The 27,108-nt window shown below is 40.1% G+C and overlaps 2 protein-coding genes across 3 annotated transcripts in view; one reads left to right on the forward strand and one right to left on the reverse strand.

Annotated features, from left to right (window-relative positions):
- ERICH5 (glutamate rich 5) overlaps positions 1-27,108 on the forward strand; it is an 801,722-nt gene that overhangs the window by 336,510 nt on the left and 438,104 nt on the right. The gene's annotated exons all lie outside the window — the stretch shown is intronic.
- The window catches only part of STK3 (serine/threonine kinase 3), a 285,970-nt gene continuing 266,260 nt past the window's right edge, over positions 7,399-27,108 (reverse strand). For both annotated transcript variants that reach the window (XM_050941016.1, XM_050941015.1), the window contains one exon: positions 7,399-10,617. In XM_050941016.1, coding sequence (XP_050796973.1) covers positions 10,459-10,617 — 159 coding nt within the window. In that variant the 3' untranslated portion in view covers positions 7,399-10,458. The remainder of the gene's footprint in view (positions 10,618-27,108) is intronic.

The raw sequence follows: 27,108 nt of genomic DNA on the forward strand, positions 1-27,108 counted from the left end.
TGTGATGCCATCACTTCATTAGTTCTCAAGTCATCAGAAAAGCCTTTCAGGGTAAACGTGGTCTGAACTAGTAATATGACAAAGAGAAGCAGAACCATGCTCTGCCCTCGCCCCCCACTCCTAAACCTTTCTTTCCTTCCTCACAAAGCAGCAAAATAAGGACACAAACTCAGTTTTTTTTAATTTGAAGGTCAGTCATAATGGAACCCAGAGGTGTATATATCACCCTGTCCGTCACGTGCAAACTTGTTTTGTTTCTTTGGGGCAGGAACTCCGTCTGATTCTGTGTTTTGAAAAGCGCTGTGTACATTTACAGCACTTAATGCTCATTAATACACATAGTTCCAAACTTAAATGAATATGCCGTATTTGGTTTATTTTAAAAAAAGTTGTTTCATTCCTTTTTACAAGTCCACTGCAGTCTCATATTTTCTATACAGTACAGTGAAAAATTGCCAAAAGTAAACACTTTAGCAGTTATCAAAGTTCCAAACATGAAATGTTGAGTCACTAACATGTATTTGCAAAATATACTAACTTGTTCAATAATAAAAAATGCAGGTATTCTTTAAAATTTAAATGTACCTTTTTTGTGCAATAGGGTAAGGGGCAGTAATTTCCTGTACTGACCTAAACCAGCTTTATCATGTGGAGCATTCAAACTACTTGTGGCAGGAATTACTGTGTGGAAGTTGTCTTCTGAGTGCCTTGCTAGTCTTTCCTGTGTGAGTGATGAGACAAATTTATTAGAAGCTAGAACAAACTTTGCTAGGTGATCCATCATACTGTATTGCAGGGGGTGACCAATTATTATTTGTCAAGGACCATGGTCTAGAGAAAATAATAAAATAATAATAATAAGTAAATAAAAAGATTTGAGGGTCCATTTGAAAGCATCTGGCGGTCCGGATTTGGCCTGCTGTCCACCTCCACCTGTTGACTGCCCCTGGCATATTGTATTAGCAGCCTTTGATTAGATTTCCCAGAGTTAATCTACTTGACATTGGTCTGGCATGTGTTTCCACATATCCAATAAAAACAGATATTATTGAAAGTTGTATCTATGAAAATGATAAATAAAATAGCACCCAACAGGAACATATCATGATAAAATACTAATGTACGAAATCTTACATTCTCAAAAAACCAGTGCTGTACTGACTTTACACATGTTGAAGTATGAATCGTACAAATTACACAGATGGGAATCAGATGGTTTCGGTTCGTCTGTCCATATTTTTTGCTCTTAGAGTAAAAAAAAAAAGTCATGTAACCTTTTTTTCTTTATGATTAAAAAGACCCATAAGATTTTTTGTTCTCTCTTAAAAGAGGTTTTCTCTCTACTTGTCCTTTACCTGATAAATACAGGTCTTGTCTAGCCTGGAAGATTCTGCAGTAATTAGTGAAATTATAGTCTAATCTACATTACAGAATTTGTGAAGAATTGAGGTAGCTAACATGATGCTGACCATGCCTTTGCAGTTAGTGAAGACCAGCACAACTTATATTCAGCATCACATCAACTAATTGAACTTCTGTAGTGAAGAGAAGCCCAGTAACATCAGAAAAGCCAAGAAACTGGAAGCAAGCAATAGAGAAAGGGAAAGGATTTTTATTAAGACCATTTAAACCTGTTTTTGCTAATGTCTATTTAACTTCGGTGTCTAATGAACATTTTGGAGAAAGGTTGTCTTGGCTAAAGATTCAACACCTCATGCTTTCAATTGTGTATGTGGAAACAGGGATGCCCAGAATTTCAATCCCTGATCTCTCAGGTTGAAAACAAGAAAAAATAAAAGGTGACTTACCAGTAACACTAATTCCTGAAGAGCCATGTCCGTACATTTGCATCATGAGATGGTGTCCTTAGCATCTCAAGCTTGCAGAACTCTCGTGAAGGCCATGTCTATGGTCCTTTTTTTTAGGGAGTGGAAGAGGAAGAATCTTTCAAGTCTAAGACTTGAAATATAAGACTGTGAAAAACAAGACTGGGACTTTTCAGCTTGGAAAAGAGACAACTAAGGGGGGATATAATAGACGTCTATAAAATCATGACTGAGGTGGAGAAAGTAAATAAAGAAGTTTTATTTACTCCTTCTCATAACACAAGAACTAGGGATCAGCAAATGAAATTAATAGCCAGCAGGTTTAAAACAAACAAAAAGAAGTATTTTTTCATACAACACACAGTCAATCTGTGGAACTCCTTGCCAAAGGATGTTGTGAAGGCCAAGACTATAAAAGGGTTAAAAAAAAAACTAGATAAATTCATGGAGGATAGGTCCATCAATGGCTATCAGCCAGGATGGGCAGGGATGGTGTCCCTCGCCTCTGTTTGCCAGAAGTTGGGAATGGGCAACAAGGAATGGATCAATTGATAATTACCTGTTCTGTTCATTCCCTCTGGGGCACCTGGCATTGGCCACTGTTGGAAGACAGGATACTGGACTAGATGGACCTCTGGTATGACCCAGTATGGCCGTTCTTATGTTCAAGTCTTTGAACATCAGAGCAAAAAAAGGTTGAAGGTGACAGCACGTGTATATATCTTGCAGGAGACCTTTCCACCAGTAAACATACTAAACTATGAAAGCCTTTTTAAAATAGACTTAATAGGCTAGATCCCCTGATGTGGTGTTTCTGCTTTGCACTGCACTGCTGGTAGAATCTGACCATATAGTCATCTCAGCATGCAAAATGAGGATTGACCACCAGAAGCTGCTAGAGCCTTGTCTACACTAGGACTCCCACTGGGAACAGCAGTGTGAATTTTATTATAAACTTCCCTAGTGTAGAAAAGGCCTTAAACTGGTTTCACCTCTGACTTGAGCAGAGTTCTTCCTGGCTATACCACTGTAAATCAGAGAAGACCCAGGCCTAAAGTTTGCCATAGATATTATAAAGGAAATTATGTATAGTTAGCTTGTAGCAGTACATATGACATTACAGAATGCCCATCCAGTGTCTCTAGACTTTTAAAGTGCAGAAAAAGCAGCAGACAGTTCACTGAGCAAAAATGGCAATTTAATGATAAATTAGACTGATGCTTTTAAAAATAAACAGACATAAAAAGTTATTCTGATTTCAATTTTCCAACCCGCTGATTAAACCACTTCATATTCCTGGATTGGTCTCTATCATCAGAGCCCCCTACCAACTCTGGGGTATATTTCAGTTGACATCCTACATTGTCTCACTGTCACATTTTAAAAAAATAATATGGACTTTGCCAATCTGCTAAAATATTCTGTGAACTATTTTTAAGAGCTAAGACATACTATGTTAACAGTAGTGCATACACTAACGTCCCTATCCAGTTCTGTGTACATTGCAGTCAATGGGAATTTTACATTGACTTCCATGGGAGCAAGATTGGGCCCTAAATTGTTAAGAATATAAAGAAATAAAGGTTTCCTGTCATATTCTAGACCAGGGATCAGCAACCTTTCAGAAGTGCTGTGCCGAGTCTTCATTTATACACTCTAATTTAAGGTTTTGCGTGCCAGTAATGCTTTTAATGTTTTTAGACGATCCCTTTCTATAAGTCTATAATATATAACTAAACTATTGTTGTATGTAAAGTAAATAAGGTTTTAAAAATGTTTAAGAAGCTTCATTTAAAATTAAATTAAAATGCAGAGTCCCCCGGACTAGCAGCCAGGACCGGGCAGTGTGAGTGTCACTGAAAATCAGCTCATGTGCCGCCTTTGACACACGTGCCATAGGTTGCTTGTCCCGGTTCTAGACACAACCCCTTTTACTTATATCTTTTTTATAACTAAATGTATATGCAGTAGAAAATGTAACAATAAGCTTATCACACTCTCTCATTAACCAGCTTGTATATAAAATGTTTTACAGATGGCTTTACAGTACATAATCTAGCCAGGGCCATCAGTTGCTTGGAAAGGTCACTAACAGATGATCTCATATACTTACACATTGCTTCATCAACAATGAACCAGATTTATATGCTAGCAGGCTCAACGTATAATGCAGCTGAACATACGGGTAGTTTGAACAAATCAACATTGTGTTTTCTGCTCTGGGTGTATCTGTGCAAATGCAGACAAGTGAGAAATAAATATGAAAGAACTAAAATGTGCACTAATAGTGGGAGTTTCTACCGTCCCCCTCAACCTTTTTTTGCTCTGATATTCAAAGATTAGCAACAGAACTGTGACCTAACTCATCATGGGCACCACGTGGACAAATGCTTAAAGAAGAATGATTAAAAAAAAAGAAAAGAAATGGAACATTTGAATCAGGTTTGGGATGTTAAGTAGAGCAGCTCTCCCGGCACATCCCTCTCCAACCCACTCATGTTCCCATTGCACCAACAGAGCACCACAGACTAGATTTTGCAACAAGCTAAGCACTCACAACTCCCTGAGAGCAGAGATATTCAGCATCTCTCAGGATCAGGCTACAAAACAAGCTCAGTTCACAGAAAGGGACGTCAGCAAGATGAGAGGGAGCAGGAGATGCTGCCACTTAGGCTCAGCTCCCTTCATGGCAGTCTGAGTAGGATTTCTGCTCTTTTCATTCCCTGCAGGGCAAAAATCAAAGAGGATGATCTCACCCTGAATTTGGATAAATATTATTATATATGTTTTAAGATGCAGATCGCAACACAACATGATTTTTGTACTTTGTTACAGTTTCTAAGAAACTGAACTGCAGAAAATAGTACAAATTTCACCAGAAAAAGACATTAAGAAAGCAGCCCCGTTGGCCCTCCAGAGCTCCTACAACTGCTAATTATCCAGTGGGGGCACTTAATCCTTGATAATGCCCACATAATAGCTAAGAGAGTCATACTCAGCTCATCCTCTGATGTCCAAATATATGTGCTTGCCTGACTCACAGACTCTTAGGAATTGTATAAATTTTGTGCTGTTCAAAGACTAGTTCCCTGGCTTTCAACTTCATTCCAGGAGAAAAGAAGTGACCATGAAGCCAAATTGATCCACACACAAGAGAGGGAAGTGAATGTCCCATTTCCATTATGAGGAATGTCCCCACATAGTAGTGATGGAGAAGGGAGACGCTCCCCTCAACACACATGGGTAGTATAACAGATACTGCAACCACATGCAGTAGCGTTGGGAACCATTGTATTAACTTTAAAGGTTATGTGTATCATTGCAGGATAGGGATTGTAGCCTATTTCATGAAGGACGATTACCACAGCTCTTCCAGGAACTAAAATCTCTGTGTGTGTGTGTGTGTGTGTGTGTGTGTGTGTGTGTGTGTGTGTGTGTGTGTGTGTGTGTGTGTGTGTGTGTGTGTGTGTGTGTGTGTGTGTAAAAGAGAGACTGTATACAGCTGCAGGGAAGTACCTCCTCCGGGGGTGGTTTGCATATACTGGTTCAAACTGGTACAAAGGACCCAAAGAGACCAATGAAAGGGCTTCTGGTACAAAAGACTGAGTTTAACCTGACAGAAGGGCCTTCATTTTGTTTCAACAAATGGACACGATCTTATGTCCAAGGAGAGGCCAAACCTTCTGGAAGTAAGGTTGCCAGGTGTCCAATTTTCAATCAGAACACTCGGTCAAAAAGGGACCCTGATGGCTCCGGTGAGCACTGCTGACCGGGCCATTAAAAGTCTGGTTGGTGGCGCAGCGGGGCTGGCAGGCTCCCTGCCCTGCTCCATGTGGCTCTCAGAAAGCAGCTGGCATGTTCAGCTCCTAGACAGAGGGGTGGCCACAGGCACTCCATATGCTGCCCCCTCTCCACGTGCCGGCTCTGCAGCTCCCATTGGATGGGAATCACTGCCAATGGGAGCAGTGGGGGATGTGCCTGTGGGTGGGGCAGCATGCAGAGCACCTTGGCCATGCCTCCACCTAGGAGCCAGAGGAACGTGATGCCGCTTCCCGGGAGCCACCTTAGGTTAGCGCCACCTGGAGCCCATACCTCTCACCCCCTCCCACACACCAACTCCTGCCCCAGCCCCGAGCACCCTCCTGCACCAAAACTCCCTCCCAGAACTCGCATCCCTCCTGCACCCCTCATCCCTGGACCCACCTGAGCCCACACCCCCAGCCGCAGCCTTCACCTTCTCCCACACCCCAGCCTCCTTCCCCAGCCTGGAGTCCCCTGCTGTACCCTGAACACCTCATTTCTGGCACTACCCCAGAGCCCTCACTCCCTGCCCCTATTCCCCAGCCCAGAGCCCCCTCTTGCACCCCCAACCCCTTATCCCCAGCCCTACCCCAGAGCCTGCCCCCCAGCCAGAGCCCTCACATCCTCCTGTACCCCAACTCCCTGCCCAAGGCTGGTGAAAATGAGCGCGTGAGTGAGGGTGGGGTAGAGCGAGCGATGGAGGAAGTGGGGATGGAGTGAGTGGGGCAGGGCCTTGGGGAAGGGGCAGGGAAGGGTGTTTGAAATTAGAAAGTTGGCAACCCTATCAGGAAGGGTTGGAAGGACTTGAACCTGCCAGGATCCCCAAAGCCTGAGGAGTGACTTCTGGTACATTTAAATATGCATTTAGATCTTTTATTTTTTTTGTTTTCTCTGTATATTTTTATCCTTAAATAAAGTACTATGTTCTGGAAGAACTGTTTGGTCACAGCTCCTGGAGAGAAAGAAAAGCATAGGGGCTGGACATTAGTCAGGCTAGTGAAGAGATAATCACAGTGCAACTGCAAGGGGGCAGCAAGGCTAACCCCTTGTCAGGAGATTGAGGGACGCAGATCCCTGCCCAGAGAAAGGTGACGGACAACGGCCTGAGCCCCAAGAGAGTATTCCTGGAGCAGACCATGGAGGATGGGGGCAGGGAGCAAAGGTGCAGTTCCCTGAAATTGTGACATGTAGCATCTCTCAATTTCACCTCTCCAGCCTCCTGTATCTGGGGGGTGGGATACAACAAAGGTTTTGGCTCAAGATCTGCCCCTTTCTTCTTCTTGAGGGAGAGGGAGGGGATCACATGTAGTGTGGTTATTACAGCCCTAGCAATCTAGTAATGACTGTAGACTGCAACAGCCCAGTAGGGAAGAGGCAGCGAGACAGATCTAGCATATGGAGCTGCAGTGCAGGAGAGAAACTACGTGAACTTTCACCCCCAGGCAACCTCTTTAATTTTCAAGAAGGGGAGACTTGGGTTGATCTACTATTTATGTCCTATACAAACCATCCACCTCCTGCTCCAGTATCCAGCTTCTCATACCTGCATGGATACCTTGAGCTGGATAGGGTTTCAAAACCTTATTTTCAGAGGTGTTGAGTACCACTGACTTCAACTGGAGTTTGGTGTACTCAGCAATTCTGAAAGTCAGGCCCCTAGCACTAAAGGAAGCAATGTTTTGAAATTTGAAACTTAAAGCACACTAAGTGAATGTCAATAACTAGCATTAACATGATTTAGCTTGAGATGGAGTGAACAGCACAACATCCATAAGTGAAAAATAAGTTTTTATTCAGATGTTTAGTGGTAAGTCATTATTTTTCAGAGATTTTTATGTACTAAACTTAAACATACAAAATGGGAAGTAAAAAAAGAAAATGCTGGGTTAAAATCTTACTGACTCTTGATGTGTCAGTAGTTCTCCTGGATTTACTGAAACGCTTGATGTTACAATGTCTTATTTCGCGTGCTACCTGATTTCCTTTACAGAAAATGCTCATTCTTCAGTGGAGATAAATGTGGTCATGAACATGGATGCTATGATTTAGTAAATAAACAGCAGAAAGGAAAACATAAAAGTACCCCTCTCTAATATAAAACCTATTTCTAGATTTTACAGTTTGCACATAACTAAGGTTCTGATCTAGCTCTCCCTGAAGTCTGAGAGGCTTTTCACTCATTGCATCTGGCATCAGAGTTATTGAATTTTATATTAGTTGGGGGTACCAAGTTTGGACAGAGAAAATTCTTGCATCTAAGTTACAACATCTCAGAAGCCATGAACTTCACTATCCCAGGTGGCTTATTCAATTTCCAATTTTCACCGTGACTTTTGGCTTTTCTCTTGTGTATGTGTAAAATTCAGTTGGGTTGCTTCATTTGGAGAGAAAGTGTGGCTTGCAGGTAGATTGCCGATAGAGAAGGGATGCACTTTATGCCCTCATGCCTTTCAGATGTCATTAGAAAAGCTCTAGCCCGTCTAGTGGCTAATCTGGGCCCCCTCTGGGTAAGTATTACACACGGTGTGTACTAAATTGGAAAATTTTCCAGAAGGCACTAAGTCTGAACACAGTTTGTAAGCAGATGATGTTACCACATACAAAACCAACATACGATATTTTTGATGGGGTAAATGGGAGAAAATATGGGAAGAGAAAGTTAGCAATGATGCAGAGAGGCTATAGTTGGACAATGTCGTTAATTGCCCACAAGGCACAGTGGGAAAGAGTAAATAAGGCTCTCTCCTTCTTGATGAGTCTATGCTCTCCATACATTCTTTCCATATATTATATCTTTGTGTTTGTACATACACATCAATGAATTTAAATAAGAGATAAAACAAAGAATTAGAAATTTATTTGAAATAACAGGTCTATATTCAGAAGTCTATGCTGTCATTTTCATAAACTATATTAGATTTTACCATGCATCACTTCATTGTTTGTTTAGATGTGAGGCAGTAAAAGCACAATGTTGGGGCATCTTGATTTACTGTAGGTTTTCTGGATCTCTCTGAAGGGTTACTTCCTTTCCTTCTTTTTAAAAGGCAGCTCACATTTTAAAAAATTTATGAATTTATGAGGGTCATTTGTTCTAACTGCCACAGTTAAAATGTATTTGAATTTATGATTTACAAGTTGGCATTACACACACACACACACACACACACGTAGAACAAAAATGATAACAATGGCCATATACAACTCCAGAAAAAGAATTGGTCCCAGAAGGGTCAGACATATGCTGATCAGTTTAAAACTATTTTTTTTCTTGTTTAGTTAGACTGTTTAAAGATAATGCATGGTTTCCAAAGGCTCATGGTTCAGTATAAATGGTCCACATCTGACTATAGTAAATGCCAAGAGACACGAGATGTTTACTAAACATGTAACAGAAGGATGCCCGTAACCCTGGGCACCATTAAAATCTGTATAGCTGCATTTTGCAAGGAATTATCATTATGCCTGACTTCTAGGGAAATATCTGAATACCACAATAAAGTTAATTAGGCAAAAGGCAAAAATTGTGGCAATATTAATAGTGACCACAGTTGATAGTTCAGAAAGTGGATCACATTTCCATACAAATGACCGATATATTTATTGCAATGTGATATATTTCACCTACCATATATTTACACGCATGAACCAGAGACAAAAAATGGACACGGATATTAACATAAGCCTGGTCCTGCATTCCTTATGCACCCAAAACTCTTACAGAAGACAATGGGAATTTTGAGTGTTCAATGTATGCAGGATTAGGAATACTACAAAACTTTGCTTCTTTTGGAGGCTTATTACAGATTAATACAGGTTTTCCATTGATTTTCTTTGGCTTTAAATTAGTGTCCTTTTTAGCTACATGTCTACAATACAAAACAACAAACAAAAACCTACTACAAACCAACCAGGTAAAAAACACTGGCCAAAAAGTGTAGCTGTTGCTTCATTACAAAACTATGGTGCAGAATGATGTTTGAAACTGGTCAGAATGTAAGAATTGTAATAGCAACGAGAAGTATATATCATAGGTGTGACTGCACTTGTTGCTTCTCCTGCGCTATAGAAAAATTAAAACTAAGCAGGCACTTGTTTCCTTCCATAGTAGGAGACCACTCAATGTAAGTAAGGGTGACAGAATAGACCCTTACATGAATGTTCTCCAGTGTAGCAACTGTGTGACATTTACAGCTAAAGGCCCTGATTCAGGGCAGCACTTAAACACATGCTTAACTTATCAATGTCAGTGGAACTTGAGCACATGCATAAATGCTGCACTGAATCAAGGCTTTAATATAGCAGTGAGTTTCTTTTTCATTACATTCCCACGTTGAATTTAAACTAACCTGGCCCTTCTCTCCACAACTATCCTAATACCTCCCTTCCCCCCAAGTTTTAAAAAGTAAATGGGCATAAAAATAAATACAATCATCTACGAGTATATAATAAATATGCTACTAAATGGGAGAAAAATATATTGCAACATAAGGCCCTGTAGTGCTACACAATCATGAAACACTTCAAAATCTTCCAGATATCCTAAACACTCTCCCATTGTACAACACAGTTACCACTAAACAGATCAAACTTCTATTACATTAAATATTTGAAAATAGAAGTGTGGTAAATGCACAGAAGAGTTTAATTGTGTTCCACCATCTTTGTTGAACACCATATACATGTTCTGTCACTGATCCAACTTTGCTTGGTTATGAAGCACAGTTTAAAGTTTTAAAAACACCTCTCATAACTATAGAATTCCTTCCGATTTACAATTTAACAAGTGTCCATATTGACTACTAGCACTATCTTTGAGAGTAAGACAAATTCAGAAATTCTGTTGCCTTCGTTTCTTTGCGTCCATTGCATCCAGGATAGGCTGCCTCTTCGCTGTGTATCTTTGACGAAGCTCTTCAATTTCTCGTTCCATCATAGGGTCCAAAGCCGTTAACCTCATTTGCAATTCTTCTAAACTTAGGTTTTTTAACTGTAAACAACAAACAGTAAAGCAAAGCTGTTTAATAAAATTGCTTCCAACAACAAACAAAAGATTGACAACTAATCATTAGTTTAATTTACCTTGGCAAAGTGAAAAAAGTATCAAAAATAGCAACTAGTGCAGTAGCACAAAAGTACATACAGTCCCATTTACATCTGATTCAAAGCAGTTTCTGTATACCCTGCAAATAGACATATACCTTGTGTTGAATCAGATTGTAAAAAGCATGCGTGTTAATTTATGGACGTAATTCCATGGATATGATGGTATCCAGGATAATTACCACACTCAATCAAAAATGACTGGTTAAGCTACAGTCTCCCGTGGAACCCTAAAAATAAGATAGACAACATTCACAAATAGTACTAGGCCAGATAGTCAAGGTAAGAATTAATACTGATAAGAATTAAAAGGCTCTTGTATTCCTCAATGGATCACTGCCATATCTACACAGGGCAAACTGCCAACAGAGTGTATAAATAATACATGCCAACAACATCCTGAGTTCATAGGAAGGAGTTAGTTATAATCAACCTCTTTTTTTTCTAAGCAGCACATTAACATTTTCTCAGAATGTTGAACGGGTCATTAATTGCTCAGGAGTCCTTTAAAAAATTAATAATAATGAGGCTATTTACAAAGAAATCGACTCATTTGCATGCTGACTGGTGTGACTAACCAAAGCTGGATTTGTGCCAACCAGTGGGGCATTGCAGGCATGACTTCCCATGCCTCTGCTTGCCGGAAAGAATCCACAGTTCATAGCTTCATAACTGAAAACAAATAATGGTGAAGTTCATTTTTATTGGCCTCAGGCAGCAAGATGTCTTTTTGCCCTTCACATTCCTGTCAGAGTCCTTTTTGTGCCATCTGCACTTCACTGGTTGCGAAGATTATCACCACAGTTCAGATGGCAGAAGGAATTTAATGAATTGCATAAAGCCCCATCCTAAGGGACAGTCTATAATTTGTCTGAATGTAAGCAAATGTTCTGACATGCTCATCAAACACACCACCTAACAATTGTCTAAGTCAGAAAAAAAAAACGAAAACATTTTCTGAATCAGCCTGTTTATTAGTCAATATTGAGTTCATGAATCCTGGGCAATTTTCCATCAATACAGTGTAATCTATTTTCCTTGGGGAATAAAATAGTACTTTTGATCACTCTATCAGCATCTGAAGCATACAAATTAACAACACTGCTATTGCTATGTACAGACCATCTCCCTATGTTAGGACTAGTACTAATACACTATATCACACATAGTAGTAAAAAAAATAGTGTGTCAGAACTTTAATTAGACACAGAGAGAACTGGAGCAGAGACTAATAAAAAATCATAAACAAAAAACAGAGCAAAACAAGCAGTATGTCATGCAAGACAATTCTAGCATTAAAGTTTCTGTGAATATGAGACATTAAGGAAGAATTACTGATTAGGGTAAATCCTGCCCCCCTTCCCACACCTCCACAGGGACAAAGGGTCGTATGATAGCAGAATAGCTACAATTCTGCCTTTTCTTCAGAAAGAGCCAGGTGGAGGATACCTGTAGCCCCAAGCCAGACTGCACATCCCAGTGTGCCTTGAACCAAGCTCTAACCAAAGGAGTCATTTGGGGCCAACAGATCTTCAACTATGAAAATCCAAGGCTGCAGCACTGGCCACGGAGCACCCCATATGTGCTCTGCAGCCTGTTGGCTAGGATTCTTTTCCCAGCTGCACATCTCGCTACTTGGGCTTCCACTGAGGGAAAGAGTTTCCCCCAAATTCTAGTTGGATAAGTTGCTCTGCCCTACTTTCAGAAAGGGGCTGGAGAGGGAAATGGTCACTATTGCCAGGCCACCAAGACATCCATTAATTTAGGGGGAAAGAGGGAAGCAGCTTTTGTTTTATTGTTTTTGTTAACTATTAAATGGAAGTGGCATATTAAAAATCATGTGAGTTGGACATTCTTTAGGGAGCAAGATTGGGATGGGTGTTCAATGTAAAGGGATCTAGGGTACAATGTAGAGGGTTTATGGCCCTAATAGGCATGTATTCAACGGACTCCAAAGAAGTGCAGGAGCTAAGGGGGCACACGAAGTTCCTATTTTTTTAAATTCTCCTTAACGCTTCTTTTTGAAACCCATTTGTGAGAGGATGGAGAGCTTTGGAGATCTGGAAAAGTGAAGGAACTACTTGATGGGATCCAAGTATAATTTCTTGCCTGTAGGGTGTACCTTTTTTTTCAGGACAGATCTTTATGAGGTTTTCATATGATCTTTACAGTCTGCCTTGGCCCTGACTTGGGTACTCAGCTGCCTTCTCTGGATAGTCACTATAAACACACCAAGAGGATTTGGGTCTCTTTATCTATCATTTGAGACTGGTCATCTACTGCTGTACAAAAGATTTTGTACACCCGGGCAGGGAGAAATGTGATGGGTGCATTTTTATTTAAATCTCAGAAACAGAACAAGGAAACAGAAACAAATGCATCTTGAAGACCACAGGCAGTTAAGCTGGAAATTACAGATTTGAAAAAAGTGAATTTCAAGAATCCAAATTTCCAAAGAATGAGGGATTTCAGAATGATCTCAGTCAGGTCACCGAAGGGATCTAATCCATTAGAATACTTGTGTGTTTCAATGGATACCACTCTGAACACTGGAAGGGAGAAGTGAATATAAAAAAGCAAGAAACTTCATGTGAAAAAAGAAAGCAGAATTGGCTTGTATCTGACATCAGGTGCGTTGAGGCAGGCATGGCCATAGAAAAGCTATTGTATCAGTGTTTACAGAATTCTCTATAAAACAATAATTTTGTCATGCTATCCCAAACTGCTAAGTATCATTCTAGAGACAAGATGGGACATCTGTTGGTGAGAGAGACAACAAAAGATATTACCTCACCCATCTTGTCTCTCTAATATCCTGGGACCGATATGGCTACAACAACACAGCATATAATTATCATTCTGACCTTTATATAAGCTTCCTTGGTTAACTCAAAGATAGTTACTTCTTGGCTTCCATCTATACTAAAGGTACTACACAGCATACCTAACTACCTGCCAAGGCCCAAACGTGTGATACGACATGGGACAAAGATGCTAAGTGAGGTACATAAAAAATTAGCCATGCAGAAAACTTTAAATGTTGTGGGATTTGTTCCTTTAGGGTAACTAACTTCCTATTGTCTCAGTAACCTGGTTTATTATATCTGATGCAAGCAATTTTCAACAATGAAAGTAGGGGAACACCTAAATTGTGTGGAATATATGTAACTGTGGGATTAAAATGAGTGACATTCCACAAAATGAAGTATGCTGTACATTATGTTATTTTTAACACATCACTTCACTGATGTCTCACAGAGGTCTTTCAACCTCATTTTACTCAGAAGTAATTCAGTTTACATAGTTTTATTTTGCTTCTCCTTTTTTTAAAATTATGGGAAACATTTCATGAAATTTCCCTCTGTTTGGGTAAAAAGCAAACTGAATGATCAGCAAAGTCTGAAGAGATCAACCGAGGGAGGCAGAAAAAGGTTATTCTATCAAGATTACTATAAACATTATTTATACAGGATTAGGCAGAAATCCTGTTTTCTGTTGAATAGAGCCTTGTGTGATTAAGCAGCGTATTGCTCTACCTGATAAAAAAAATTCCTTGAGCAATTACTTTACAGTGAAAAAACTCTAAGAAATTGAAACCATTCTAATTTTTCACTACTGTTACAAGAGAGGATAACTCTGAATGGAAAAGGCTTACATTTTGCAAGATACTAATTAAAAGGTAGTTAAACAGGAAATATTTCCTTTTGATTCCAACTCTAAAAGCAATGGAGGTGGATGCTCTTAGTTTAGTTCTAACTGCAAACAGCTCACAATTTAAATCACCATAAGTAATTTACCATGTAGTTTGCTGTTGAGGATCTCCTAAGGCTACCAACATCAGCAGGAACAGAAAGGAATTCTTATGCATTGAGCCATAAAGGCCATAGGAAACCAAAAAGCCTTTAAATTACATTTTGATAGCTTTTAAAACGCTGATAAACTCTAGGAGCTCAGTAATCAAGACAGGCTTGTTTAGCTTCTTAAATCTGAGGACAATAGAACGTTCATTTCCCACTAGGGTTGCCAGGCATCCGGTTTTCGCCAGAATGCCCAATCGAAAAGGGACCCTGGTGGCTCTGGTCACCACCACTGACCAGGCTGTTAAAAGTCCGGTTGGTGGTGCAGTAGGGCTAAAGCAGACTCCCTGCCTGCCTTGACTCTGCGCGGGTCCTGGAAGTGGCCGCCATGTCCGACTCTTAGGTGCTGGGGTGGCCAGGGAGGCTCCGTGTACTGCCCCCGCCCTCAGTGCCGTCTCCACAGCTCCCATTGGCTGGGAACCATGGGAATTACAGGGGCAGTGCCTGTGGGTGCGGGCAGCGTGCGCTGCACAGAGCCATCTGGATGCCACTGTGCCTAGGAGTCGGACATGGCAGATGCTCGCGGGAGCTGCGTAGAGCTGGGGCAGGCAGTGAGCCTGCCTTAGCCCTGCTGCGCCGCTGACTGGGAACCACCTGAGGTAAGCGCCGCATGGCTGGAGCCCACAGCTTGAACACCCTCCTCAACCCAACCCCTTGCCCCAACCCTGAACCCCCTCCAGCCCACCTTGCTTCCTGCACCCCAACCTCTTGCCCCACCCCTGAGACTCCTCCTGCAAGGGTGTTCGGTTTAGTGCAATTAGAAAGTTGGCAACCCTATTTCCCACCAATCCCAGTAAAATAAAACTATTTTTTCTTTTCCAGGATTGTCTGTCCACAATCCAGCAACTGATGGACTGAATCCTCCTGCTGCTAACCTCAGTGAATGGGGATTCTGGTAAAGCATCACCGCCCTGCTGTAACTCTCCAGAATGCTAGCTAGTTGATCATTTGACTGTGGTAAACAACAGTTCAAATTAGTACAACTTGCAACATTAGGACTGCATTGTGTACACACACACACACACACATACACACACTCTTATAATAGGGAAGATATGGACTTGTAGGTATGTAGTCTTTAAGAAGAAAAATTAGCATATAGGACACTTTTTCTTTTCTCCCCTATATGGCATATTTGCTAATCCCAATAGCCACAGGGAAAGTCACTAACAATGCAGAAAAGCAATGGGGAAGGAATGAAGGAAAGAGGTATCCATGGTGAGATTATATTAAATAATCTATTCTACAGCATGAAGCACTCTCAAGACACATTACTGCCAATAAATAAATAAATAATAAAAAATAATTAGAGGGCCAGGGCCAGAGGGCTCTGTTCAGGCCATTTTGCTCTGTTCCTTTTGGTGCAAAGTAGCCAGATTTTGGCTATAAAGAATTCTCCTTGTGGAACGCAATTGATGTAATGCAACTGACACCAGTTCCTACACCAGCCTCCTCCTCTCCCTGGCATAGGGGGCCTGCTGGTGGAAGGAAATGTCAGAATCGGAGCCTGGTGGAGGGGAGCTATGCTACACCAATCTTCTCATAGTATAAGGTCCTTAGACTGCTTTAAGGCAGGGTGGGGCTGGCCAGCAAAGAGTCACACAGCCATAAATAGTTCCCTAAACACCCACTTCATCCTGAGCTGAGTGGAGTATCTAGCCCCAGCCTAGAGCATTTAGTGAAAGAGTGCATTATGGACCAGGACATTTCTCTCTATTTTTTCCACTAAGGCATATGGCTTTTCCACCCACAATTCAGCTCTAGATTGCACTGAATGTACATTAAGTTTTATTGTGCAGAAGGAAGGTCTTTTATTTTATAGGCTTCCAATAAGCAGTGGTATACACACTTTCCAATGGAACTCTAGAGAATCTTCTTCCCCTGATAGTGGATTGGATGAGCCACATGAAGGGCATTTGTACAAAACATTTAGTTTGCTTTTAAATTCTTATTGCTTTCTGATGTCCAATTTATGCCAGGCTCTCATGTTAATGGGATGGACTGGGACAGGAGGTTAGTAGGTTAGTTTCTAGACATGAAAAAGGTTGTTTTAATCTTGGCACCACTAATTTGACAGTATCTTTAAACTGCTTCATCTCTGGGACAGATAGGTCTGGCCACATTCCATATATTCCCCCCAGTCAACCTGTCACAAGAGTTTGGAGTAGAGGAGGGTGGGGAATGGTGGCACACTGAATCTTGGGCTTTGCAGACAGGTGGCTAATTAAATTACTTTGCAGAGGGCTGCAAATTTGCTTGCATCTGCCTTGGTCTCCCAACTTGTTTGTGACAGGCTCCAAGAAAGCCTGTGTAGCCGTTTACTGCCCACATAGAGGCAGAACATTTGAGAGGGATCCAGGCAGAGTAGGTTCTACTGGAAACTCCAAATGCTAACCATTCTGTGACTCCCTCTGTACTTACTGTCAAGACAATGCAGTGGATCAACTACTGGACTAGCAGATGGTCTCATGGGAGAAAAGGCTCTGGTTTTGTTTTTTTGATATTTGGAACAACTGAAGAGCTTGAAAAAATAAAGACCTTAAAATATTATTCGTAACATTCATGTGTCAGAAAGGTTTGGGCATGATCAAATTACAACAGGAGCCAACATTTTGATGAAAATTGGTACAATGTGTGGCATAAAATGATAGAACAAACAAACAGTCTATTTTATTAATAATGGCATTGGATTCTGAAATTAAACACAGGAGGTAGGAAGGCCCTGAGCAGATTTGAAAAGATACCAATTAAAATACAAAAGAGCTTTTCCAAAGCCCTGAACAAACGCAACTTGGGTATTCTTCAACAGTTATTTAGCTAAAGCTTCAGAATAAAGATCCTCACATACCACAACAATACAGGGGATCCTCATGCAAGGTCATGCAGGAAACCTGTAGCAGAACAGAGTATCTCGAATCCCAGGCTAGACCATCCTTCCTTGCAGGATGATGCTAGCATGGAAATTCAGCCTTCTTTAGGTGCCACACCAGAGTCTGAAGTCCTACTCTCTAAACATGACATCTGCCAAGAGACAAGGAATAATCGTTGCCAAGTCAAGGAATTTCTAAGGGACACTGGATAGTAGTTGGCAAAATCATGGGCATCAAGTGTTGGTGTCATGTGAGCTTGCTGGACTACAGCACACTTCAGAAAGGTCAGAAGATTGTCTTCTCTGTAGAAAACATTGATTTTCTTGGTCATTAATGGGCCCAGCCATTCTTCACCAGCCATAAGGAAGAGGGATCTCTTTCTTCACATAGTGACCCCAGACATCCCTCAGTACTTCCAGGGCTTCCATTTGTGTGATTGGATCAAACTCTCAAGGAAAGTGAAACAAACATTTTTTATCACTGTTTTAATATATTGTCTTGTGTCTCACCAGAACCAGCTTCAACTGGATCAGTGGTTTTTTCAGTGAAGCAGAATGAGAGCTCTTTTCAGAGAGTAATTCTTCCCTCTTTGGCTGGGTGAAGGTAAGCTGCCAGGCTGACCTAAACTATTGCATGTTCTGGAATACAGTCCCAGGTGTTTGCTGTCCTGGACAAAAGCCCCCGGGGAGTAGTTCAGGCCAAAATGAGAAGTGTGCAAATAGGTATGCCTTCTTCCCACAAGTATTAGAACTCTCTTGAAATAAAAGCTAAGAGGAGAGCAGTAAAATGGTACCTAGGTCCCATTTTCAGAGTCAGTAAGCAGCAGGCATTTCAGTGTGTGGATCTTGGCTGCTGGCTTGTCAGCAGTTTCTGGCACAAGACCCAGACGTGAGGAGGTCTCAGCAGGTCACATCATGCCATAAATCATAGTGAGGGGGCCTGGAAGACAGGAACTAGGGGCGGGGGGGGGTCACTTGATTCCACTTGGCCAGCATATATCGAGGGCATCCAAACTTTTCAGGGGATGAAAGCCACAGTTTTGGTGGATGTAGCTCACTATAGTATTAAGCTGCCCTTGACAACTAACAGGTAAATAAAAGCTCTGTGATGTTTTCAATATGCTAAAATTAGATTTTATTAATAGCCTTCATATTGCATGAGTTATCGGAGCAACCTTTCAGTCCATCAAATTAAATGATGGGACACTGCTGTTACACTGGTGAGATGAAAACAAGAAAATGCTTTTTCAGGGTTTAAATTGTTAATAAAATAGATATTCAAATAAAAAATAATCTGTATAAAGTTTGCTGTGTTTACTTGAAAAAACACATTCTTCCTAGCAACTGTTTAAATGAATCTTACAGATGCTACATGCCTTATTAAAGGCCTTTGATTGAAAAAATATGGCTTGCTAATACTGTATTCTGAGTCATCTATTTTCCCATCTGCTAGCAATTCTTACAATATGAACTATCAACAGAATGGCTAACAACAATAATTTTCTATGGCAATTGCAACAGGGGGTTGCCTATAGCACTTTCTAAGATTTAACCAGTGCATGCCTCAGATTATTTTATGTTGTTAGTGGCCTCAAGTAACAGACACTCTTCCTTTCGCTCCATCTCGCCATTATAGTTGATTCCTTTATTTCTGTTGAGCAGAGTCTGTTTTTGTTTTATAGAGTGTGGTCCACTGAGGACTCTATACTCATTTCTACCAATATTAAAGGCTGGATTTGAGCCAGAGTCTAAGAGGTCAAAGGTAGGCCTGTTTATCTTTTTGTCTAATGTGCAAACCTAGGGCCAAATCCTGCTCACCTTACTCACGGAAGTAGTCACATCGGTCTTGGCTACACAAGGATTTTTCTTTTCAGATTTTCCATATTTGCTACCAGCAGTGTAGCAATTCTGGGAACACTGGTGTAGGCAAGGTGCCAACAACTGCTAGCATTTTAAGCACTGTATCATGTAGTCCTGCTCTGAGCAGGGTCAGACAGTGTGCTGCGTGAGACACCAATGGCCACTTGGAGCTCTGTCTACACTGGCATTCCCACATGATCATCAGTGGCGCTGCACCAGCTCCAGCACTGGTGGGAAATCTTAGAGGGGAAATATAGACATAGCCATTGACTTTGATGGGTTTGAAACACTGGTGTCACTGAGGGCATAATTTGAAGACATTGGGTTGCACAGGTGTAATCAAGGACCTAATTTACCTCACTGAACTTTTATTATGTGAGAGGGAAAGAACCCTGGCTTGACTGTCAAAGCCCAAGCTGACTTTGCAGGACTGGCAGTTAAATTAAACATATTTTTATTGACACAAAAAACACTGAGGCACAATTAACAGGGGACCCAATTTATGGCATTTTTACAATGTCATTTCTCAGGGCAGGGCCCCCATTTTAATGTTCCATGCTTAATTTCTGTATTCAGAGGCACAACCTTTCCTATTCATCAGACTAATATAGGGATCGGTAACCTTTCAGAAGTGGTGGGCTGAGTCGCGTGCCAGTAACACATTTTAATGTTTTTAGAAGATCTCTTTCCATAAGTCTATAATATATATTAAACTATTGTTGTATGTAAAGTAAGTAAGGTTTTCAAAATGTTTAAGAAGCTTCATTTAAAATTAAAATAAAATGCAGAGCCCCCCAGACCGGTGACCAGGACCCGGGTAGTGAGTGTGCCACTGAAAATCAGCTTGTGTGCCGCCTTCGGCACGCGTGCCATAGGTTGCCTACCCCTGGACTAATACTTTAGAACATCCAATACTGAAAACAGCATGTATGGAAGCTAAACTGATAATCATGCTTTTCTGGCTCTAGATTGCTTTTCTGTAGCTTTCTCCAAAGTGCTGACCACCAGGGGAAGAACTGGAGTTGCTTTCTACAACACCCTATGTGTAATATTACAGCTGTGCGCACCTATGCTGTATACTACACATACAGCAGTATTGCCAAACCCAAGCATTCACAAATATCACACGTCTGCTCCGCCAAAATTATGGGATTTTTAAAAATAATAAACATTGGGTTCTTTTTATTTGCTTTTTGATTTTTGAGACTTAGGCGTACACTTGGGTCACATTTTCAAGCCTTCCTCTGCAACTCTGAAGGCTTGGAAACTTACTATTTTTTAAATAATGAAAGCAGGGACCCTCAGACACTGGTGTTTTTTTTCAAACTCAAGCTCCTAAAGTCAAGATTTGTCACTAAATATCAAGAAATCATAAGTGTAGTGTAATGTAGTGTAGTTGCATGCAGCTCACTGCTAACACACATTAAAAGACAGAAGCTTTATGTACCATTCGATCTACCCTACGGTAACTAAATATCATTTATACTGGGCTTATCATCCTGATATGAGCGCCACACAGTTGAGAGATTTGTAACTTTCACTAAGAGGGATCAAGGGAACCTAGAAGTGCTTGTGTATGTAAGTAACATACACTGCAAACCCATGTCTGTAGACTACTGTGAAGCATTAAAATAAAGTAGACTTGCTCCTATATTAACTCCAGTTGTCTGCCTCCATCATTGCATTTAACATCATATAGCACTTATCTAGATTCTCGCTCACTTAGTATAACTACAAAGCTTATGGACAAGATATTTTTAATCACGTTAAGTAATAAAAATCCACTGTTTAAATCACTTTGGGATAAATTCTGCAGCATGCTGAAAATTTAGCTTTTAGTAATTAACTAAATTGCAAGGGATACAACTGAGTTGCTCCAAAGGGAAGGTACAAAGAGGTACAAGATATAAGCAAAACAGGAACTTATTTTGCTCTTCCACTTATGTACAGTATATTACATGCTTACTTTTGAGTCTGCTGAAGCATGTTATTTTGATTTTCTCTCACCCTTTGTTTAGAACTGCATTGTCTATCACAGACATTTTTCAGAATGATGTTTTAGCATTACAGTGTTATACCTCAAACAGAAATTCAAAGTATGAAATGCCTTGAGCGAGCACTAGGCTTACGAACTGAACTCTGCACAACAATTCATGTGATTATCTACATCAGCAATCTCTTGAAGGTTTTTTGGATACAGTTTGAACAACTTTTTGAAAGTATTATACATTTGTGAACAAAAACTCCAAACAGAGGAAATTATTTAAAAGGTCTGTGAAGACCCTCCATCTTGATACTCAGATCATAATACTTAACTTTGAGATACACACATAGCTGCTATCAAAACCAACAGCAAAAGCAATTATCACACCTGATATGAAATATGTTCTTATGGTATAACTAAAAAAAGCATAACAAACTGTTCCAATAACTTAAAGAAGCAAAAGATAACAAGCTTCAAAGAAAACAATCAAGAATTAAGAATACAGAACCATCATTAATTTAGATAGCAATTCTTCAGCCAGACGTTTTTAGAGTTGGATGAGTATCACCACAAAATAGCATTTTATCTCTGTTAGTGAAAAAATTAAAATCTTTCTTTCTTTCTCTAGGGCATGCAGTGTTGTTGCCATCTCAGTCCAAGGATATTAGAGAGACAAGGTGGGTGAGGTAATATGTTTTATTGGACCAACTTCTCTTGGTGAGAGAAACAAGCTTGAAAGTTTGGCTCTCTCACTAAGATAAATTGGTCCAATAAAAGATACTACCTCACTCACGTTCCCTCTCTAGGGCAGACATTTTAAATTGTCTTTCAATGTCCTCAGCTATTAGCTCAGCTGTCACCACTACAGTTTAGTATAATTCTTTATGTGTTTATAAACACACCCTATCACAGTTCAGAGAAGTGCTGTGATCATTCAACTCTGTGAATAAACATTGCTATCCAAAAGCTCTGTGGGGCCGATGCATTTGCTTTTGATTTATAATGAGCGGGACATTTGCTTGTAAGGATGAGATTGGTAGCCATTTTTTAAATTTTCTATTGTTTTCAAAGGCGGAAAAGATTTTCACACCCTTTTAAAATGCCATTCATCCACATGTAAACACATTTTATGAGCTGACTTACCAGCCTCATCATAACCTAGTAGAGCCTAGAAGAATTAATTCGGTCTTTGCAAGCAGAGATTTCACTTTCATTCACTTCTGATTTGGGAAGTTATGGCTTTATAGCTCTTCATGTGGTGATCACTATTATTAAAATATGAGTTGCCCAAATCAAATCTCATAACAGCTGTTAGACTGTAAATTCTTTCAAGTTAGGACCATTTCTTCATGTATGTTTTATACATTTTCAAGCACAGTTATCACACAATCTTTCTATAGAAAGCAACAAAGAGACCTATGGCACCTTATAGACTAACAGATGTATTGGAGCATAAGTTTTCATGGGTGAATACCCACTTCGTCAGACGCATGTGGTGGGGTTCTGCCTCTGGAAATTTCCACCACGTGCATCTGATGAAGTGGGTATTCACCCACAAAAGCTTATGCTCCAATACATCTGTTAGTCTATAAGGTGCCAAGAGACTCTTTGTTGCTTTTTACAGATCCAGACTAACACGGCTACCCCTCTGATACTTAACGATATTTTTACTTTACAAAGAAATGTTGAATTACCTTCTCACCCTCACCAAGTCCTAGAAATCAATTTAAAAAAATAGAAATGTCCACTCTATTTATCAGTTTTAATATTTTGAAATACAGTAATTATCTAGAAGCTAATTAAAGTTATAAAGATTCCAAGATAAAATGCTGGGGTTTAAAAGAAAACTAACCAGTTACTAAAGACAACTAAGGATCTGTATACTACATATGACATTATTTAAAACCATATTATTTTACTTTCACAAATAATTCCATTTTGATTAAGAAAGTTGGATTTTAAAAGTAGACAGGAAAATTTAAACAGATTTTAAAAAAATCACAATTTTTTTGTGACAACAAAATTTCAGTCCCTTTACATCTAGATATACCTCAAAGTTGCTATTACTGAAACCTGATAGAATGATTAGCATGACTGGAACATTAAAATCAATGGTTATAATCTATTTAGGAATGATTGAGTGGGCAAAAGGGGGAGCGGCAGCCTATGTAATAAATGGCATTACCTGTTTCCAAGTTACTGATAATTTGGAAAAAATTATCTTGAATGCTTATGAATCAATGACCTAATAGATATAGCACAAGATGGGGTATATGTGTCTGCTACAGATCACTACATCACACTCGGGAACAGGATGATCACCTTTTTATGCACCTCTCTACAACATATAGGAAAAAAAGGCTGAATGATCATGGGGAACTTCAATTTGAGCGACATATGTTAGAAGTCTGATGCTGCTAGTATTAAAATATCCTTGGAATTTCTAAACATTACAGATGACAATCTCCTAACTCAAAAAGTGTTGTATCCCACATGGGGGAATTCTGTATTAGACCTTGTTTTCACAGATGAAGATGAACTGATCACAGAACCAAAAAATTAATAGTAATTTAGGTACAGGTGATTTTGACTTTATCACACTTATGATGTATAACAGCATAAAGTCCAGACCAGTAATATATATTGTGACAAAGTTCCACTTCTGCCTTGGTGGGTCTTGTGCTTATTGGCGGATTTGCTTGCCTCAGACATGCATCTGACGAAGTGGGTATTCACCCACGTAAGCTCATGCTCCAAAACATCTGTTAGTCTATAAGGTGCCACAGGACTCTTTGCTGCTTTTACAGATCCAGACTAACATGGCTACCCCCCCTCTGATACTTGCTTGCCTCAGAGATTCATGGCAGCCCTCAGTTTGGCCACTTTTGCTAGTGGCTCAAACCTGCTGTCCACTCAGCTAACCTCACCACTGGCCAGCATGGGGGAAACTGAGTACAATCCCCACAGTCTCTGTGTCCCACCTAGTGGATCCGGAACAGGCCAGATCCCTTTCCAATTTAGACCTTCCCTTCTGATGTTTCTCACAGAACAGGTCAACTCCTCCTGTGTCGGATCAGGAGCTGTGGGGATGGGGGGAACCCAGGCCCACCCTCTACATCGGGTTTCAGCCCAAGGCCCTGTGGATAGCAGCTGTCTACAATGTTCCTGTATCAGCTGCGTGACAGCTACAACTCCCTGGGCTACTTCTCCATGGCCATCCCCCAGCACCTTCTTCATCCTCAGTGAAGGATCTTCCTCCTGAAGCCTGATCATGCTTGAACTCTTCACTCCTCCAGCAGCACGGCTTCTCACTCCCTGCTCCTTCCTCGCCCCCCTTACTAACTGACGGGAGGTCCTTTTTAAACCAGGTGTCCTGATTAGCCTGCCTGCCATAATTGATTCTACAAAGTTATTAATTGGCTCCCGGTGTCTTGATTAGCTTGCCTGTCTTAACTGGTTCTAGCAGGTTCCTGACTGCTCTAGGGCAGCCCCTGCTCTGGTCACTCAGGGAACAGAAAACTGTTCATCCAGTGGCCAGTATATTTGCCTTCTACCAGACTCCTGTACCCCACTGGTCTGGATCTGTCACAATATATATATACTTGTTGCTTGAATAGGGCCAACTTCACATAGCTGAAAACAATTACTAGCCAGATCATCTGGGAGGAAAATGTAATCAGAAAAATGTGAAAGATAATTGGGAATAATTTAAAGAACATCTTATCAGAAGCTACAATCCCACAATTGAGGAAGAAGGCCGTGTTGGTTAAAAAACCAATCTGGCTTAGAGAGGAAGTGAAAGCAGCTATAAAAAATAAAAAATGATATATAACAAATTAAAGAAAGTGGAAGCTGATAATAATGAATATAAATCAGAAATTAGGAATTGTAGAAAACAGATAAGGGAAGCAAAGGGACACAAGGGGAAATCTATAACCAGCAGAGTTAAGGACAATAAGGAGTTTTTAAAATACATTAGGAACAAAAAGAATCCTGACAATGGTATGGGTCCATTAGTAAACAGAAATGGCAGAATTATCAATAATAATGCAGAAAAGGCAGAAGTATTCAATAAATATTTCTGCTTGTATTTGGAAGAAAAACAGATGATATAGTCTCATCATATGGTGATAATACTATTTCCATTCCACTAGTATCTCTGGAGGATGTTAAACAGAAGCTACTAAAAGTTAGACATTTTTAATTCATCAAGTTCAGATAACATGCATCCAAGAGTTTTAAAAGAGCTGTCTGGGGAGCTAACTGGACCATTAATGTTGATTTTCAGTAAGTCTTGAAGCACTGGGGAAGTTCCAGAAAGATAATGTTGTGCCAATTCTTAAAACAAGTAAACAGGCCGACCAGGGTAATTACATGCCTGCCCATCTGACACTGATCCCAGGCAAGATAGTGGCATGGTGATATGGGACTCGATTAATAAAGAATCAAAGGAGAGTAATCTAATTAATGCAAACTAACATGAATTTATGGAAAACAGATACTGTCAAACTCGCTTGATAACTTTTTTTTGATGAGATGACAAGTTTGGTTGATAAAGGTTACAATGTTGACACAGACTTCTTTAAGATGTTTGACTTGGTATTGCAGAACATTTTGATTAAAAAAAGTAGAATAACATAGGACACATTAAACGGATTAAAAATTGACCAACAGGTTTGAAAATGAAACAGCAAACTGGGAATCGTCATCAAGTGTGTGCGATTTCAGTGAGGTCCCACAAGGATTGATTCTTGGCCCTACGGTACTCAACATTTTTCATCAATGATCTGGAAGAAAATATAAAATCACTGAAAGTTTGCAGATGATGCAAATTGGAGGAATAGTAAATAATGAAGAAGATGGGTCACTGATTCAGAGAGATTTGAATTGCTTGGTAAACACAGCATAAGCAAATAATGTGTGTTTTAACAATGCTAAATGTAAATGTATACATCTGGGAACAAAGATTGTAGGCCATACTTACAAGGTGGAGGACTCTATCCTGGGAAGCAGTGACTCTGAAAAAGATTTGGGTGGATAATCAGCTGAACATGAGCTTCCAGTGTGATGCTGAGGCCAAAAGTGCTAATGCACTCCTTGGATTCATTAACAGGGGCATCTTGAGTAGGAGTAGAGAGGTAATTGTACATTTATATTTGGCACTGGTGCAACTGCTGCTGGAATACTATGTTCAGTTCTGGTGCACACAATTCAAGAAGGTTGTTGATAAACAGAAGAGGGTTCAGAGAAGAGCCACGAGAATGATTAAAGGATTAGAAAACATGTCTTATAGTGAGAGATTCAAAGAACTATAGCTATATATCTTAAAGAAAAGGTTAAGGGATGACACTTAAGGTATAAGTATCTCCATGTGAACAAATATTGAATAATGGGCTCTTCAATCTAGCAGAGAAAGATATTTAGCTGGAAGTTAAAGCTAGACAAATTCAGACTGGAAATGAAGCATAAATTTTTACCAGTGAGGGTAACTAACCATTGGAACAATTTACCAATGGTGGTGATGGATTCTCCATCACTGGCCATTTTTAAATCAAGGGTGGATGTTTTTCTAAAAGATCTGCTCTAGGAATTTTGTAGAGAAGTTCTATGGCCTGTGTTATATTGGAGGTCAGACTAGATTATCTCAATGGTCCTTTCTGGCCCTGGAATCTATGAAGGCACAACTTAAGAGACAGCAACTAACTTGGAGACTGTCTAACCTGAATAACACAGAGTAAGAAAAATGAAATCTTATACTGAAAACCTTAGTGTACATCTTAGCTGTTCTAGAAAACAATTACAGAAGTT

This window comes from Gopherus flavomarginatus, chromosome 2, assembly GCF_025201925.1.
Source record: "Gopherus flavomarginatus isolate rGopFla2 chromosome 2, rGopFla2.mat.asm, whole genome shotgun sequence".
NCBI lineage: Eukaryota > Metazoa > Chordata > Testudines > Testudinidae > Gopherus > Gopherus flavomarginatus.